General features: G+C 37.1%; 1 protein-coding gene across 1 annotated transcript; it reads left to right on the top strand.

Annotated features, from left to right (window-relative positions):
* Positions 1–537: 537 nt before the first annotated feature.
* gpr137c (G protein-coupled receptor 137c) lies at positions 538–17,858 on the top strand. The gene is made up of 8 exons (XM_023267160.3): positions 538–1,235; positions 9,993–10,042; positions 10,398–10,505; positions 10,612–10,750; positions 13,041–13,190; positions 14,078–14,203; positions 14,291–14,415; positions 15,089–17,858. Exons 1-8 carry the CDS (start codon positions 861–863, stop codon positions 15,369–15,371), a joined length of 1,356 nt encoding a protein of 451 aa, XP_023122928.1. The 5' UTR covers positions 538–860; the 3' UTR covers positions 15,372–17,858.
* Positions 17,859–19,723: the final 1,865 nt, after the last annotated feature.

The raw sequence follows: 19,723 nt of genomic DNA, 5'->3' as shown, positions 1-19,723 counted from the left end.
TAAGAATATATAGTTTATGAAAGTACTACTGCTTTATACTTGTTTTCTTTAACAATTTTCTATGTAAATACAATCGCTCATGTTTTATCTTGAAATCATAAGCACTTTTGTAAGTGTTGGTTCCTTTAACTTCACGCAACTTTCTGCAAATTGTTTTGCTGCGTCTTTCTGCGAAAGACGCCCACGTGTTTCATTAAACCAATCAGAGCAGAGATTAGTTTTGACTTGAACAACCGACCAATCACGAGCGTGTGGAGGGCGGGAACATCCGCAGCTGACATCATCATGAACCAATGAAGTGAGACAGTTGCGGAGGTTGGGCTGCATGATTATCGAATGAGCTTACGTCTTTGTTGAATTGTTAGAGTTAGCTAGGAAACTAGCTGCAATTCGTGGCTCTGTAGTCAGCTGTTTGCCACTAAAGTGAGGCGAGAGTCGAGCCAAGATGGCGGCACACCAAGCGGCAGTTTCCTTTTTAATTAGGAATAAGGGGCGGGTCTAAAACTGCATCACAGCTGATCTGGAGGTTCTTCCCCCCTCAAGTTGTTTTTTGCAGAGAGCAGCTTTGCAGAGAATCACAGGGGGACCTCTCTCTTGTTTTCTGTCTGTCTTTCTTGTTATTTTTAACCCAGCGCTTCTCAAAACGAGATCCAGGTTTTTCTTCAGCCCTGAATCGAATCTGAATCCCAGCGCACTTTCAGAATGCCACTTCTATTCAGAATAAACTGCTTTTCTCGCAATTTTTCACTCGAACACCAGCGTCTTTTTGTCATCCACGGTGAATTTCGCTCAGGTCTGACCCACTTTTAGCGTGTTTGCCTCCACAGCATCCCATGTGTTGAAGCGAGCCGCCAGTGGAGATGTTTTCGGCAGGCGAGGAGGTTAATTCCCGTTTGTTTACCTCAGTGAAGGAGTCCTCCGGAGCTGCAATCTCCCCAACACTAGAGCTCAGTCTCACTACCATCTACACCGTCCTCTACTCCTTCCTGTTTGCGTTCGTCTACCTGCAGCTCTGGCTCATTCTGCACTACGGACACAAGCGCTTCAGCTACCAGAGTGTGTTTCTGTTTCTGTGTTTGCTGTGGGCAGCGCTGCGGACGACCCTCTTCTCTTTCTACTTTAAAAATGTGGTGCAGGCCAACCAGCTGCAGCCTCTGGCCTACTGGCTGCTCTACTGCTGCCCTGTCTGCCTGCAGTTCTTCACCCTCTGCCTGCTCAACCTCTACTTCACACAGGTAAGAGTCTGTGGTCTATGTGTGTGTGTGTGTGACCTGATTCCATAAAACAGCTGACAGTGCAATTTTCTGCTCATTCTTCACATTTGATTTCACCTCCAAGGCTTCATTTAACTTCCTTGCATTTAAATGTCGCTGTAAGTCTATTGTCTTGCATTCTGTGGAGGAGTCCTATTAACTCCCAATGCCCTGTGGACAAAAAAGGCTCAAAGGATGCTATCCATAATGGCACTTTAACAACAACTATATCAGAATTTGCTGTAAACAAACATCATTTATCAAAACTACAGCCCCCATGAGGCTTCGACTGTGCTTCTGCAGCCTTGAATTGAAGACGTCATCAGCTTTTGGGATATTGTGGTGGACATTTTTTACTATCTGCACACATTTTATCGACAGAACGCTTCAGCTGGGAACATTTCAGCATAGCAGGTTAATTAGTGAGGGAAATGCTGTTAGACGGAATGCAATATTTTTTATGTGGGTAGCTGTTTTCATTTAGAATAGGGTGAGGCCGCCGTGTCAAAGCATTGTGGTTATGTGGAAGTAGCATTTAGCTGAAAGGAATATTACAAAGTTTGTTTCATCAGCTTCTTTTCGCGAGGTCAGCTTAGAAATAATCCACATAAGACTTATCATTTTTACACTCGCAAAATTATGAATTTGCTTTACAGGTGCTAGTAGGTGCAATCTGACGAGCTGTTTCCACCTTTTTTCAGCCATTATGCTGCACTGAGCTAACGAGCAGCTGACTATAACTTCATATTTACTGGATGGACGAAAATGTCCAACCCAATCCTTTAAGCAAGTCAAAATGTAGTGTTTTACTGGGCCTGTGTGAGCTTGTTAAAGCCTCCTTAGATGAAAATCCTTTTTTTTACCCTGTTAACATGACTATATGGTGTTTTTATATGCTGGAAGACATGTCAGGAGATGAATAAGCAGCCAAAGCGATAGCTGAGCGTTTCCACCTTAAAACTGCTGTGTACCAAGGACAGCCTCAAAAACACAAACTCAGATTTCCAGGGTTTCATACATAACAAACCTCAGTGAGATTTTCTCTGTCATTATACACTCCAATATTACAATTTATCATTGTGTAGCATAGCATAGATGTAGGTGAGCTGGTGTGCTTGAGCTGGGTGGAGAGAGATGCATTGACTGTTCATGTATTGTAGAGGAAGCAACAGTGTAGAGTTACATGGAAGCCATTTTAAGGCAGGAAGAGACTATTTTCACAGAAAACATTCTAAATAAGTTAATCAATGACCGAAGCAGACCGTAATAAGCTTTAGAGGGGCTGTTTGGTGGACTTTGTTTCCTTTGGACAGAACCAAGCTAGCTGTTTCCACCTGTTTCGGTCATTATGCTAAGCTAAGCTAACCAGCTCTTGACTGTATCTTCATATTTAATGGTTGAAAATGACAAAGGTCTGAAAAACTATTCTTTTAACCCTCGTGTCGTCCTGCGGGTCAAAATTGACCTGTTTTAAAGCTTGAAAATATGGGGAAAAAAAACATATTTTCACAGTGAAACTTCTGATGTCCACATTTTCAACATTTTTGGAAAATCTTCGAACATTTTTTGATGGAAAAAAGAAATGTTAAAAATGTTTCTTAAAAACATTCACATAAAAATCAACCAAATGATTTTTTTGTGAATGTTCTTAAAGAAAATATTTGAACTTTTACTGATATATATGTAATCATTTTAGATATTTTTAGGATTTTTTTTGAAGATTTTTACTCATTTTTTGAAAAAAATTTTCAAATTTGGCAAGAATTTTCTTGCCAAATTTGGGGGATTTTTTTGAAATAAAACTTTTAAGGGAAACTTTTAAGGAATTATTGGAATTTTCTTCCTGAAGGTTTTGCAAATTTTCAGAAATTTGGGGAATTGTTTTGCTGAATTTTTGGATTTTTTTCAGACAAGGAAACAGTATTTTTTGGTGCCCGTAAATGAGGACAACAGGAGGGTTAAGCTAGTCATGGTAGTAGTTATGCAGCATAGTAACTCTAAACTCAAGTTTTTGCTTAAACAATTTCTGCAATAGCAGCATTACTAAAGTCTGTATTGGCAAGTTTCACCAATCGGCAGCTATCTTGGTAACATGCCTGGGCTGTTATTTTGGACCAAATAGACCAATGGATAGAGAGTCTTAACTTAACTGGTCAGCAAAACATAACAACTATATGTCCAGAATCACCAGACAAATCTGATAGAACTGCTGAATATGTTTGGTCACTTCCCCAAAATAAGGTTTAAAATATTTTTTTCTCAGGGTTGGACACAGCACACTTCTGTCACAAAGCAGATGATTGGTTGTTTGGTGCGAGGGCCAGGACCTGCCATCAGCCACTATCTTGGAATTCTAACAGATTTCTGTTCAGGGCTTTTTAAGTGGTGACAAAAAAGGTTCAAAGGTTGAAATGTGGTTACTGTGTTTAAAATCAACCATTGTGCTCCGTAGAACTGTGGCCTCACTTGTTTTTAGTAGTTTTTAGGTTGCTTTTTGGTTTAAAAACTCTGCAAATAAACTCAGTTCATGTCCTGGTGTGACAGAGGGAGCCTTACTTGTGTGAAGTCCCGGCCTCCATTGATATTTCCTGTTCAGTAAGTGGACTGGACTCCAGCAAATGTCCCTGCATGTTGTCACAAACTATGTGCGAAAGAGAAGAGAGAAGGACACAGTTGGTCAGTCACAGTTGTTTAACACCTGCCCACTCCAAATGCCAAAGACCTGTTTGTTTCTCTGTCGGTAGCACCTACATGCTTTGGCACTTTCAGCTACCACCACCATCCAATCACCACTCCAAAGAAAACAGAGTATAGTTTGTGTCTTATTTACATATGTGGTGAGCAGAAAAGGAAGCTCGTCCAAATGGCTGAGTGTAGATTTGGAAATGAAACCAACCGTGTCATATGACTGCTGAATAGACCAGTTAAACTACACTCACTTTCAATCAAAGTAAACATTTTTGGCATTAAAACAGTGACAACAGCCATTTTCCTTTTCTTTTCACAGAATGTTCGTCCATATCTGCTACACCTGCCGTCATAGGTTCAAACATGTGCATCTACTTCCATGTTAGAAATACCATGTGACTGCTCAGCTCAGTGAACAAATTTTTCCTGTTTGTGGTTTCATGTCTGGCCAGTTCAGATCTGAGTAATATATCAGATTTATACATTTTTTCCTCAGCTCAGACTGAAGTATTTGTGTAAAAAAGTGCATATACAGCCTCTGTAGTATCAGAAATGTTTGTTAAGGTCTTGTATTTTAGCATTAAAGCTACGATAATCAATATTTTTTAGATTAACAGTGGCTCAGGTTGCACCAAGTTAGCAAAAGATGAGCAAAGTGGAGCATTTATAAGTTTGTGAATTTGATTGGCAGAATATCAAAAGTATTGTTCCTGTAAATGGACGTAAACCACCACCTATTATATCTTAAAGCTACTGTAGGCAGAAATATGAAAATACAGCCCTCTTCCTGCATACTTTGTCCAGCCACACCCTTAATCATGCACATTTTTAAGTCTCAGTACAATTTAAATGGGTGAGTTTTTAGAGACCAAAATCATTTCTGATGTGTATTTCTGCTGTACAACTGGACCTTTTTACATGGGGGTCAACAGGGACACACTCGCTTTTTAAACCTGCCTCAAGTGGACACATGTGGAACTGCAGTTTTTACAGCCTGCACTGTGGCTTCTGTGTCTGAGATTTTCCACTTGCTAGAGGATCATTTTTATTTAGGAAACAGTGACTTGCTGTATGCTTTTACAGCTACACAGCAGATTCAAATTAAGAAACCTGAAATAATTAAAAAATAAACGAATACCACCTTGGTTTATTTACTGTCAGTTCATAGAGATAAGCCTGTGGTGAAGGGCTTTGTTTGAATGGGACAGATTCCAGAAAGGCTGGAAACCAGCATCTTCAGCTGTATTTATGAGACAGACTGAGCCTGCATTGCATTTAAATTAAATAAGGGGCAACAGGAAGAATGTTTTTACATCATAATTTATTACCTGATTGGCATATGTTCAAAGTATAATGCGGATCATAACCTAGAGTTTGTCTTGAGAAGGTAAAGCAGCAGGACTTTGCTCTTATTTCCATTCCACGTGTTCATCTGATGTCACACACAGTTCCTATATTAGCACTTCACTGCTGAACAGTGCAGTTTAACTCGCTGAAAGTAATAAATGCTGTGAGCTGAAAACTGATGAGCATCATGCCACTGCTGTCTGACACACAAGCATGTTTCGAAATAGTCGTTTTCTGACGAGTCAGACGTGAGCACTGACCTGTGATTTACTTCCCCATACTGCATTTCACCCTCTGCTCACCATGGAAAAGGATAATGAGTTACATCTGCTGAGATAAAACACATCAGCAAATCCAACAATTCTCACCATCGACTGAGAGAACAACTGTTGGTTCGACGCACACACAGAGGCGAACATATAGCGCACATGAAGTATAGAGTCCAGCAGTGCTGTGTTGACTGGTTGCTTCATTTCTAGGTTACACATTCCCTCCTTCTGGCCTACATTCTCACACAAAGGGCTGAGTGTGTGTAGTGTGTATCTGTGTGTGTTTAAACTGAATGTAGACAACATTGAGCTCCGTTTGTGGCCGCTGTAAATATGATATCATGTCAAAAAGATCATTAATCATTAAAATGTCTGACAGATAAGAGACAGTACAGTAAAAATCTGCCTGCCTGGATTCTTCTTTCTCTTTAGGCTTCCTAATATCTACATTTAATTAACCATCTTTCAAAGGTAAATCATTCCAGGAGGCGAGTGAACTGGATCAGTGGAGGCCACTGAGCCTTTTGTACATTTAAACTGGACTTGTGCACAGTTTGATGTTTGTTAAGGTCAATACTGATAACACATTGGCAACAAGGCAGCTGATAGTTAATAGATAGCTGACATTTTAGCTTGTCTAAACAGTTTGTAAGATCATTTTCATGCCAGGTGATGCAATTAAACACATATTGAGGAGAGGTTGTGATGTTGTTGGACAAAACAAGCAAATGAAAATGTCATTTTGGACCTTGGAAAGTTATAACAAGCATTATTTGCTATTTTACAATCTGTAGCATGTCCCTTCTCGTGGCCTAACCCTCCTGTTGTCTTCATTTACAGGCACCAAAAATATTGTTTCCTTGTCTGAAAATACCCAAATTTCTGAAAATTTGCAAAACCTTCAACAAGAAAATTCCAATAATTCCTTAAAAGTTTCCCTTAAAAGTTTTATTTTTTTTTTTAAATCCCCCAAATTTGGCAAGAAAATTCTTGTAAATATTTTCAAAAAATGAGTGAAAATCTTCCAAAAAAATCCTAAAAATATCTAAAGTGATCACATGTATATATCAGTAAAACTTATAATATTTTCTTTAAGAACATTCAGAAAAAAATCAACCAAAATCCAGCGAATTTCGCGGATTTTGGTTGATTTTTTTGTGAATGTTCTTAAGAAAGACTTTTAACATTTCTTTTTTTCCACCAAAAAATGTTCAAAGATTTCCCAAAAATGTTGAAAATGTGGACATCAGAAGTTTCACAATGAAAATATTTTTTTTTCCCCACATTTTCAAACTTTAAAACAGGTTCCTTTTACCCGCAGGACGACACGAGGGTTAATGCCACAGATGTTTCCATTCTGAGACACATCGACCAGCTGATAGTGACAAACTGCTTTCAAACCCAACTTAGATTTGTGCATTTTTTCATTTTGCTGCTACATTTCCACCTCCTCTTTAAATTATATGTACAGTACTCTTCACTGAGGAAAAAAACAGTTTGAAAAAGAGAGAACCGAGGAATTTACATGTTTTGTTCCTATAAAGACACCTCATGCCGTTGCATGAATCTGCCTGTGACTCTTCATTTGCATATAACTGAATTTAAAATTCAACTATTTGCATAAAGCAATGTTTTTGGCACAGTCAGTGTAACTCTAACTGCTGAGCACATTAGCTACTGGCTAATATATTCTGTTTATTGGCAATTTTAATGGGGAAATGTGACAATATAGAACATTAGATGACAGATATTTTTGCAGAGATTTTGCAGTGTACAGTACAGTGTCCCTTTAACGGTTCTGATTGTGTCAGAGTACAGCTTCATTGTCCCAGAGGGGCAATTTGGCTCACAGACAGCAGTCAGTGAGTCATAAAATACAAAAACATCAGTGGCAGAAGAAGCCTTTAGATCCTTTACTTGAGAAAACAACAGTGTAGAAATACTGCGTTACAAGAAAATATCCTGCATGATCAATCCTACTTAGGTAAAAGTACATTTGTATTAAATGTAGTAAAGGTAAAAGTCCTGGTTTGGTCCCTTTGAATGATATATTATTAGATGTGCTATCATTAGATTATTAATTGTGATTCATCAGTGTGTCAGCAGCATGTTACTGTTGGAGCTGCTGCAGGTTTAATCTACTTTATATCTAGTTTTATATCCAGGAACAGCAGATTAATGTGAAAGGAAACACATTCTTATCCACAAATCTGTTTTCAGTTTTTCTGTAACCTTTAATTTTTGCTGAGATATTGAATACTTGGAACATTTATTGAAAAGCAAGGAGAAGTTTAGAGGCAAAAATCACTGCTCAGAGACATCTATAATGTGACACTGCTTTTTGGAAGAAGCCACACCAGGTTTAATCTGTAATTATGTGATGTATTCTAAAAGCTTAAGATAATTTGTTGTGCAAAATCATGAACTTAAAGCCTAGTGGAGGAATAAGTGCAGTATTTACCTCTGAAATGTAGTAGAGTAGAAGAAGAAAGGAACATAAAGTGGAGTAAAGGTAAAGTATTTAGCTCTTTACACGATAGAAAACCTACACAAATACATTTAAATAACAACGGTATAAAGGAAAAACACACAATAGGGCCCATAACCAGCCAGGTCAGATTGCTTTTTTTTTTTTTTTTTTAAGAGGCAGTGGCGTATGAAATAGAAGACCTCATGTATACCTGTTACTGCCTCCTCTAGGAGCTGAAGCGTCCATCCGAACAGAAGCGGATTAAACTCTCTGTGGGTAGAGGCTCCTGGAAGTCCTCCAAGCTTCCTGTGTGACTTTGATGAATACATGAGGCCATTTCAGGCCAAGCTGCAGTGCTGAGAGGTGGACTGGGGGATCACGGCCTCCCAGACTGAAGCCTGGTCCACACAACCAGTAGAGAAGCCTGTTAGAGAGCAATCAACAATTAACCCTCGTGTCGTCCTGCGGGTCAACATTGACCCGTTTTAAAGTTTGAAAATGTGGAAAACAAATATATTTTCACAGAGAAACTTCTAATGTCCACATTTTCAACATTTTTGGGAAATCTTTGAACATTTTTTGAAGGAAAAAAAAAGAAATGTTAAAAATGTTTAAGAACATTCACAAAAAAAATCGCTAGATTTTGGTTGATATTTATGTGAATGTTGTTAAAGAAAATATTAGAAGTTTTACTAATATGTATGTAATCACTTTAGATATTTTTAGGATTTTTTTGGAAGATTTTTACTCATTTTTTTAAAAAATATTTACAAGAATTTTCTTGCCAAATTTGGGGGATTTTTTAAAAATAAAACTTTTAAGGCAAACTTTTAAGGGATTATTGGGATTTTCTTCCTGAAGGTTTTGCAAATTTTCAGAAATTTAGGGAATTTTTTTGCTGAATTTTGGGATTTTTTTCAGACAAGGAAACAATATTTTTTGCTCCCCATAAATGAGGACAACAGGAGGGTTAAAAAAGCATAACTTGGAGCACCTTGTCCAGATTTATAAGTCAGCTGAGGGTTACATAGAAAGGTTATTATTAGTTCTAATTGTTACTTCTACATGATCGTCGTGGCCGCTTTGGTAAATGAGAAAAGGTTAAGACCAGAAAAATTGCTCAGACAGAGATTTGCCACACAGAAAAGCATTAATGAGATCAGTTTCTGTGGCACTCTGGTGTAAGCAATGATCTCAGTCTGGCCTCATTAGAAAACTTGTCGTGAGCAGTTCTGCTTTATGGCATTACTGGACATAACGTGTTGTTGCATCACTTCTGTTACCAAGTGTTTAATTTGGTAGATTAGCCCAAACAGACATTTTTATCTGCTTATTTTATCTACAAAATAGCTACAAATTCAACTGAATTTCGCAAAAATTTACTCTTTGCCTTCCTATTATTATTTGTCCTTACTATTTTTACAAGACTAAAAATACTTTTTTTTAATATAAATTTGCATTAATGTAATGATATATTCCTAAAGATGTCACATATTTATCCCTGCCGGTCACCTGATGTATGACTTTGTTGTTCTTTGTATTTATTCGTCTCATTCTTATTTGTGTTATTGAATGTTTACTGTAATGTATTTAGGTGTGTATCGCACCAAAAATTCAGCCAGTTTACTAATGGAAATAAATTGTAACTGCAAAAGGAAGCAGTGTGTCAGTTATACACAGTACTATATAATGTGGGTCCTTCTTGTATTTCTTTGCTCTTGGATACTCTAATTTTTCTCGTATAATTTGAACAAATGCTACAAATTGTACATCTCTGTGTGTGTTTACTTCAGTGACTTGCAGGAATGTCCCTAAGCTCCGTTAGGTTCACACTCTGCTCCGAAATCAAACCCACCCGCCCTTTTCCTCCTTGTCTGCCTCCTCATATTTGGCATTTTTGCATTCTTTAATGCATAAAATAAAAATAAATGACTCTAGTGATATGTTTGTGTTGTCTTTCTTTAGGTGATGTTTAAAGCTAAAGCCAAGTATTCCCCAGAGCTCACCAAATACAAGTAAGTCTGTTCTAATCTCTTGTAATCCTCATTGGTTTTTAGGAATTGTCTGTATCTGCATCCAGAAACGTGCAGGTTTCATTTTGTCCTTGATGGTTCGAGACAGAAATTCAGAATATGGTTGTAAGAGTTTAATAAATAATCACCATCCTTCCTCTTCTCTACAACCACACTCTGTCTTTTATGTTCTTATCCCTCCACTACACACACACACACACACACACACACACACACAGATGGTTTGCAGCTTCAACACCATGAATTTTAATTAGTTGTTGTTTATGAATAAAGTCTGATTTTTGGCCGTGCTCTCACCGTCTTGTGTGTATTTGCCTCCCTCTTCTTCTCTCTCCAGGGTTCCTCTGCGTTTGTTCTTCCTGTGTCTCAGTATATTTTTCCTGGTGGTGAATTTAACATGTGCATTGTTAGTGCAAGGAGCTCTGGAGCGCTCTGAGTCACCGAGGTAAACAGAGATAAAAATACCAATAACAAAATGCTTTCTCCTCACCTAGTAATCACATTTATCCTCCACAGAGCAGCATTTTAATTATCTGTATACGTCTCTGCAGTGATGGAGGAATCAGACACGCAGTTTTGGCCCGAGTCCTGATCAACGACAGTCTGTTTGTCCTGTGTGCCATCTCTCTAGCCGTGTGCATCTTCAAGATCGCCAAGATGTCATCTGCAAATGTTTACCTCGAGTCCAAGGTAGAAATACAAGCAGGACTACATGGACCAATTATTGCACTTATGACTAATGCACCAAAAAACTGAAAAGATATTTCTGTTCAGGTTCTCATATTTAAGACAGAAGTCAGTGACCAGATAGTCATTATTCTCATCATCCTTTCTCCCCTTTCCTTGTAAATTTGACTCAGTTCTATAAACGGAACAATTCTGTATCCAAAGGGGGAATATGTACCCAATTTTTTAAGTTAACATGGCTAATTCCAGAGCTACAATGGCCTGTCAGTCCACAGTTAAGGATGTACAGATATTATTAGCATTTTTTATACTGTTCGGTTGTGTTACTGTTGTCAATGGGAACTTACAGTGAGTATACATTTAGATTAGCATGCAAAGGCTAATCTAGGCTAGAAATGCGGATAGGGTTCTGAGCTTGATCTTCAATCTCTGAAAAGGGATTTTCTGACTGAAAACTCAATGATATGCATCAATTTCGTGATGTTTCTTACTCTTAGGTTTAGTATGTTACAGAAATGAGTCCCTAATTTGAGTGCTAGCAGTAATGCTAAGAGATAGCCACTAGTTAGACCACCTAAAGTAAGACTTATACTGGTGAAATGGTGAAAAAAAACATAAAACATGTCACCGCAATGTCATATACAATCCCTGTATACGGACATTTTCAGTGTTTTTAAGTTATACAACTCAATACATACCAGTTACCACCTGTTAACAGATGAATTTCTGTATAGCACTTACTTTCACATTTCCTTTTTTTTTATCCTGACATAGCTATTTATCAGTTCTTGCCAACTGAGGCTACATATAGGCTTTTAACCAAACATGACCCTGTATTTACTAAATTGTGCACTACTTTTGTGGTTCACCATTTAGTTTTAATAAGACTGTATGTAAAGGTGAGAGAAAGTCAAAATAAGAGCAGCCATCTTGCGCTTATGCTAACATTTGCGACTACAGTTTAGTTAGAAGGAAAATGAACGTACTGAACAGAAGTTAGAGAAACCACACAAGCTGGTAATTCACACTTTTACATTTTTGTTTTCTACTTAGAAAACTCTTAGTGCTTGCTAACTAGCTCATGCCAGCTACTTTTTCAGCTAAGAGCAAAACCATATTTTAGTTTCGCTCCAAGCTAGCTCGCTAGCTAGCTGTAGCATTAGCATTAACCTGTGTATTGAGTTAGCACACAAAACAGACACATAACTTACCAGATAAATTAGTCCCTTCTCAATACCTGAGTTCTCGCAGAAGTTCTCCTTTTGTGGCTTGAAAAAGAAGACAATAATTTACAGTTAAGACCAATAACAGTCCTTCTGTGTTCTTCTGTGCAGCTTCAGAGTTCTGCGGTTCGTCTCTGAGTCTGTTTAGAGCGGCCATTAGGACATGCAGCCTTTTCATAGTAACTAATAAAATAACTTTGTATAACACAGTTCATACAGCAAATGTACATCGATAAAATGAAACAGAATAAAATGAAAGCTTTAAAAAAATTTAATAAATTGCAGTCAATAATAACATAAACTAAAATAAAAATAGAATAAAAAATAAATGAATAATAACATTTAAAAATCTAATTTTGGGAAAAATTTATTTGTGGTGTACTAAAGTGTTAAAAATATGAATTTATTCCTCCCCACTGAACAAACTATTGAGTATGTTATATATTATTATTATTATTATAAACTATTAACATAAATGTTGCCATTTGATGTATTGCACCAGAGTTAGCTTTAAGCTAATTTCCATCTGTAGTCCCTTGATAAATAGGATAGCAGTGATACTTCCTTGATATAGGAAGTAGTGAATGCATCAAGAGGGTGGCAATTTTCAAACAATCATAGAATTCCAGTGAAAAATAGCAGCCAATAGAAGCAGTGGTGCAAACCTAGACTAAACCCACTTACATTAGCATGAAGTTAATAACGTTGGCATGCTGCTATTTGCTTGTTGCACAACTTAATAACACTGTAGCCCCCTACTTGTGATTTTTAGTAACATGAGCATGAACATTCTCTACATGTATGTATCAATTTTACACTATATCTAACTTTACTTGCTGCAACGTAAAATGCAAAACATCAAAATCATTGTCTTGTTATAATGTGAACATGTACCGACACTTATGTCTCTCAAAATTTGATTTTTTTGGGCTCTAATCTGTCATTTTGGTCGTGCAGAGGTCTCAGTCATACTGGTGGATCCCATCTGTGCCCCATATCTGACATTAAATTACAGGCCACCAGCCAGCTGATGCATGAGCTTGTAATAAGCACAGTATCTCTCCCTCCAGGGTACATCAGTGTGCCAAGCGACAGCCATCGGAGCCGTGGTGATTCTGCTCTACACATCCAGAGCCTGTTATAACCTGGTGGTGGTGGCCCTGTCGCCGCAGGACAGACCCAGTCCCTTTAATTATGGCTGGTACAGCGTCTCTGATCAGGTATGAACCAGATGTGTTGGCTTAGAGATGGGACGGAAGCTTTTAGTCAGCCGGAGACCCACAGGGTGTCCAGACAATCCATCTTAGGAGATTTGGGAAAGCCAGTGGGGTAAAGGGCTTTGTTTGGCTATAAATAACCATGTGTGTCTCCTGACCTACATCAGGGCTCAGGCCTTGAGACAGACGGCCCTTTAAAGGGTTTCATTATGTGTGTTTGTGTGTATTTTTTTTTTTGGACAAAATACATAAGAATGGTTGTTTGATATGAACATAATCTGACATTACAAATGATTCCTTAAATCTGTTTACGGATCAGCTGGCAGTCCGACATTTGACCATCAGTTCGTCCCTTCTCTATGCATGTTTTAGTATTCTTATAATAACTGGATTTCTGGATTGTTCAGTGATTTTGCTGCTGTTGTCTCAGAAAGTAGTTTAATTTTATTTAACACGGCATCACTGGGTAGAATAATGTACTATTATGTTTTAATGCATCTAAGAAAATTTCAAAATTTGTGGTTACATTACAGTTGCATAATAAGACCGATGCCATTACTCATGTCTGTGCACTAATTTTGCAGCTAACAGCTTAGCTTAGCATAAAACCGGAAGCAGAATTTATGTTAAAGTTAAGTCCATTTTTTCATTTTAGTTTGAACACAGATGAATAAAAAACAAAATGCACGTGTACCTTTATAATTTTTGAGAGGATAGCCGTTTCTGCAGGCTAAGCTACGCTAATTCCTACCTGCTCAAGCCACAACAATAACCCCACAGATATGAAAGTGTGTGAATCTTCTCATTTAACGCTCAGCCACTGAAACTTATTTCCCACATTGTCCAGCTATTTTATCAAAACAGAGTGTGTGATTGTGTGTGTGTTGAAGGCTGACGTACAGGAGATCAGCGGTGAGGCCTACATCGTGTTTGGCATCATCCTCTTCTTCTGGGAGCTGCTTCCTACCAGCCTAGTGGTGATTTTCTTCAGAGTCCAGAGACCCAACCAAAACCTGGTAAATGATTTTAAAAGTTAAATGGGCTGTGACATTATGAAAAGCAGTAAAGGCTTGATAAAGCTGAATTTTTAAAATATTTCTCAGGCTCCAGGAGGGATGATCAACAGCCACAGCTTCAGCTCCAGAGCTTATTTCTTTGACAACCCCAGACGGTACGATAGTGATGATGACCTGTCCAGAAGCATCAATAGTAGGAGTGATCGGGCCAGGTGGGCGCACACACAATGTCTGGTATCTAATTAACCCTCGTGTTGTCTTCATTTATGGGCACCAAAAAATATTGTTTCCTTGTCTGAAAAAAAATCCAAAAATTCAGCAAAAAAAATTCCCCGAATTTATAAAAATTTGCAAAATCTTCAGGAAGAAAATTCCAATAATTCCTTAAAGGCTTGCTTTAAAAGTTTTATTTTAAAAAAAATCTCCAAATTTGACAAAAAAAATTTAAAAATAATTTTAAAAATTGTAATTTTTTTTTTTTTAAATTATAAAAATCTTCAAAAAAATCCTAAAAATATCTAAAGTGATTCCATATATATCAGTAAAAGTTCTAATATTTTCTTCAAGAACATTCGGAAAAAAATCAACCAAAATCCAGCAAAATTTGCTGGATTTTGGTAGATTTTTTTCCGAATGTTCTTAAAGAAACATTTTTTTTTAACATTTCTTTTTTCCACCAAAAAATGTTCAAAATGTGGACATCAGAAGTTTCACTGTGAAAATATATTTTTTTCACATTTTCAAACTTTAAATTTGCAAAACCTCAAGGAAGAAAATTCCAATAATTCCTTAAAAGTTTCCCTTAAAAGTTTTATTTTTTTTAAAAAGGGTTAAAGTTGTAGTAAATGACTTTTGATTAACGTTCCTCCTCTTAAACACCCTCAGCCTCCTGTCCACCACACCCCAGCTGGGTACATCTACCTGGTATGGCTCCATCCAGCGTAACGGGACTCTGGCGGCAGGCGTGGCGTCGGCTCAGCAGCCGCCGTCTTCCACAGCCCCCCTCCTCTTTGCCTATGGAAACATCCAGAGTCACCACCATCACCATCACAACTACTACTCCACCCCGCAGAACAACAACTACCAGCATCACCATCACCATAGTAACTACTACTCCACGCCGCAGAATTATTACTGTGGATCGTATTTCTGCACCCCACAGAACTGAGCAGACAGTAAAAGACTGATTCCTAATGATTCTGTGTTTTTTGTCACCATTTTTGCAACTTCATCGCGAGATCCCAAAGTGTTGCTTTGGATTAAGGTGTGCAGAAAGATTGATTCAACATATAAATCTGGGGAAACATGATGGTTTGAGCAGCCAGAGAGCTGGCATGCCATTAAAACCTGCATTCTAAGGACTTAAGGACATTGAATGGCTCAAATGTGGACTGGCTTTGGTACTTTTGGCTAACACGCCTACAAACTGAAAAGCTTTTTCCATTTAATGTTCGAGGCATATTTAAGACTGAAATCAGTGACCAGATAATCACCATTGTCATCATCCTCTTCTCCCTCTTCCTTGTAAATTTGACCTATGGAAGGTACAATTCTGCACACAAAAGGGGAATATGTAGCCAGGTGTTAGAGCTAGCTAACATGCTAATCCTGCAGCTAGAAGGCCTGTCAAATATGTAAAGATGTTATGTTCAATCAGCATTTGTTAAGCTGTTGTTGGGTTGTGTTACTGTTTTTAAGGAGAACTTACAGTAAATGTACAATCACTTAAATTAGCATGAAACTGCTAATCTTGGCAAGAAAAGTGAATAGGATGCTAAGTTTGATCCTCAATCTCTGAAAACGGATTTTCTGACTAAAAACACGATGACATGCATCTACAAAGGGCATTTCATGAGGTTTCTCACTCGTAAGTTTAGTATAGTGCAGAAATTACTCGCTAATTTGAGTGCTAGGGTACAGCTAAATGCTAACAGTTAGCCTTAATTGAATCAAGAACTCAGCAAAATCTAAACACACAAAGCCAAAAATGTTACCGGACTTGGTAATATTGTGTTGTTGGAGGCAGGTTATTACATTTGTTAAACTGTGATAGTTAATTAAAGGTGCCACACAAACAGAACGTTGTATAAACCCTGTTAGCAGGCCGCTAACTCAATCCTACCTTACTCATGCGGCTTCTTGTATAGTTTGACGTGTAAAATAAGCTTCTCATAACTTACTGTAATCAAAATACTGGTGCGTTTATTTAAGTGTTGGATCATCGATGTAAAATGCTTTCAGCCCACGTGAAATTCAAATGTAGCTGCTATAGGGGCGTCGTCGTCCGTCTCAATACCACAAACCTGGTCAGTAAGCAGAGAGGAACCGTTACCAGAATAAGCCGATTATACAATGGAAGCTATGTGGAAACGTAAAGCTGGAGCGCGTAAATTTGCAACACTGTCGTCGTTGGATGTCTGCGGTTAAAACATATCATAGCTTTATGTCTGTGCATCATCTGGACCACATCTAATAGATTACAGCATCAATATGTGACCTACATTCAACACTGGAGTTTAACTGAGCACTTGGAACGGTTCACTCCAGGGTTTTTGAAGGGTCTTTGAGAAACGTTTGTGACCAAAAAAACCCATTAAATCCGATTCTTTGTGAGCTGTGAGGCAACAATTTGCACTTAAAAGAGGTTCACCTTCAGAGAAAAAAGGCTTTGGAGCCTGAATGTAGGTTTTTTTTTTCTTGTCCTATCTTGTATTTTCTTCTGTAATCATCTGTATTCTTAAAATTTACTATTTATCCTTTGATAAAGGAAATCTAAATGTGCCATCACCTTTTGTCATATCGAATAGTTTCATTCCATAAGGAAAATATTTTTGCACAAGAATGATGTGTTTTTAATTGTTTGTGTGATTCCAAGCTAATCAATTTCTAATCCGTGTGTTACTTTGAGTCAGTGTGTGTGTGATGTTAGATTTTTGTTGAAGTTTAGTGCGTTTTTATACATACATTTTCATTTTACACTGATTTTTACTGTCTGATTTCCCTCTGTCCCTTTGTTTTTCATAATCTCACACTTTTTTTTGAATCTCATGACAGCCTGTAAGCAATACTTCACATTTTGTTGTTGTTTATGACCCAGTTCTCAGACCAAAATCAGTGCATCTGTGCTAACAAAAAAAAAAAAAAAAAAAAAGAGATGTCCATGAGTATTTTAACACTGTGGTACTTCAACTGTCATCCACCTGTAAATGACCGCGTAAGCTTCATACAGGAAAACAAAAAAAGGCAACATTGCAGCCTGAATTGAAAAACCTGCTTCTGGTAAAAATCATTTAAACTGCTTTAAAAGTCACATCAGCAAGTTTTACTGGACACTTTGACGTACAGTGAAGGAAGCGAGGCTCTAATTCCAGCTGTTAACCTGCTGTGCAGAATGCATGTTTCTGCACCAGACTGCAAGAACTCGGTGTTTTTTTTCTTTTCTTTTGCATAATTTGTGTAAAAATGTTCCTTGCTCTTATCTGCTCCACAAAGGCAGAGATAAATGTTCAACAAGTTGTTTTATGTCATGAATTGTTTTATCCGTGGCCATACTGAATGTAACCTATCGTGCAACAGATCACTAATGATGTATGCAAGAGAAGCACTACCATGTTTAAATAAAGGCCTACTGCACTGTTTTTAAGACAAACGCAAACCGGAACGTTCAGAAATATTCATCTACAGCACTGGAAAAAATGCTCCTCTCAAAACAAGAAAAAAATACTTATTTCAAGGAACTTTTACCTTGAAATAAGTGAAAAAATCTACCAATAGAACAACCGAAAAATGGCTTGATAAGATTTCTTGAACTGAGATATGATATTTAGAATATTGAGATCTTATAATTAGCTGGGGAAACTTATTTTAAGCTATATTTTACCAGGATTGTCAAGCTTAGGTGCCTTAAAATAAGCCAGACATGCTAAAAAAAAAAAAAAAAGCAGTTTTTCACTCAAAAATAGATTTTTGCTTTCACGTAACCTCCTAATTTGAGATGTATTAACCCTCCTGCTGTCTTCATTTATGTCCACCAAAAAATATTGTTTCCTTGTCTGAAACAAATCCAAAAAATCAGCAAAAAAATTCCCCAAATTTCTGAAAATTTGCAAAACCTTCATGAAGAAAATTCCAATACTTCCTTAAAAGTTTCCCTTAAAAGTTTTGTTTTAAAAAAAAATCCCCCAAATTTGGCAAGAAAATTCTTATAAATATTTTCAAAAAATGAGTAAATATCTTCAAAAAAAAATCCTAAAAATATCTAAAGTGATTACATATATATCAGTAAAACTTCTAATATTTTCTTCAAGAACATTCACAATAAAAATCAAATAGACTTGGTAAGATTTTGAGTTTTTGCAGTAAGAAGCTTTGCTTTACTGCCCCCTTCTATCCCACTCAAACCACAACCTCATGGATAATGTTCTCACTGTATTCGCTCTCGACTGGTTCTGACTTTTCCAACACACATAGCGGATCATGTGGCTGAATTTAGCGGTTAACAAGGTTATGAGGATCATCTAGTCAACGCAGCAGCTGACCAACTCACTGACTCCGACATACTGGTGTTTCAGAGAGCTGTCATTACTGTCGTATTCAGATGCTTAAATAAAACAGAAAAAAAGTCCTACGTAAGTAAAACTACAGCAGTAAAAGTCTGTTATGGTCCCTCTGACTGATATATTATTAGATCTGATAGATGATGGATTAGAGGGACATTTACTGAAATGAAAATCACTATTTCACTGCAAAAACTCAAAATCTTACCAAGTCTGTTTGTCTTATTTTTAGTCAAAATGTCTCATCCCACTTAACATAAATTCACTTAACAAGTGACATTTCAGCAAGATGGAGGGACTTGTTTTAAGACAATGCATCTTAAATATCTTGTTAAGTCAAACACATTATCTTGTTTTGAGTTGTATTTCACAAGAAAACTCAATAAGTTTAATACATCTCAAATTAGGTCAGACAAAAGCAAAAATCTACTTTTGAATGAAAAACTACTTTTTTTTAGCATGTCTGGCTTATTTTAAGACACCTAACCTTGACAGTCTTGGTAAAATAGATCTGAAAATAAGTTTCCCCAGCTAATTTTAAGATGTCAATATTCTAAATATCATCTTATTTCAAGAAATCTTATCAAGCCATTTTTCACTTGTTCTATTTGCAGATTTTTTTCACTTATTTCAAGGTAAAAGTTTCTTGAAATAAGTTATTTTTGTTTTGAGGGGCATTTTTTTCACTGTTGATGGAGAAACTTCTGCAATGTGACAGACTGCACACTGTTTTTTAGGAATAAATGAAAATTGTTGGGAAAAACAGCTGACAGATAAATGTAGAGGAGTAGAAACTACAGTATTTACCCATGAAATATAGAGGATTGGAGGGAGAAAGTAACATTAATTAGAAGTACTTCAAAATTGTACTTAATTACTGTGCTTGAGTGACTTTCCATCACAACTTTTCAGGCCTTGATTTGCGTTTTTCCCTCAGTAACAGCTCAGAAAAGATTTTTCTCAT

This window comes from Amphiprion ocellaris, chromosome 24 (genome assembly GCF_022539595.1).
Source record: "Amphiprion ocellaris isolate individual 3 ecotype Okinawa chromosome 24, ASM2253959v1, whole genome shotgun sequence".
Taxonomy (NCBI): domain Eukaryota; kingdom Metazoa; phylum Chordata; class Actinopteri; family Pomacentridae; genus Amphiprion; species Amphiprion ocellaris.
This window is presented reverse-complemented; position numbering and strand designations above follow the sequence as displayed.

Excerpts from the sequence above, each read along its gene's own strand:
- gpr137c (XM_023267160.3), top strand. The coding sequence starts at position 861 with ATGTTTTCGGCAGGCGAGGAGGTTAATTCCCGTTTGTTTACCTCAGTG. Across the intron at positions 10,506-10,611 it reads GAGCGCTCTGAGTCACCGAG|TGATGGAGGAATCAGACACG; the intron begins GTAAACAGAGAT and ends ACGTCTCTGCAG. Across the intron at positions 14,416-15,088 it reads AGTAGGAGTGATCGGGCCAG|CCTCCTGTCCACCACACCCC; the intron begins GTGGGCGCACAC and ends AAACACCCTCAG.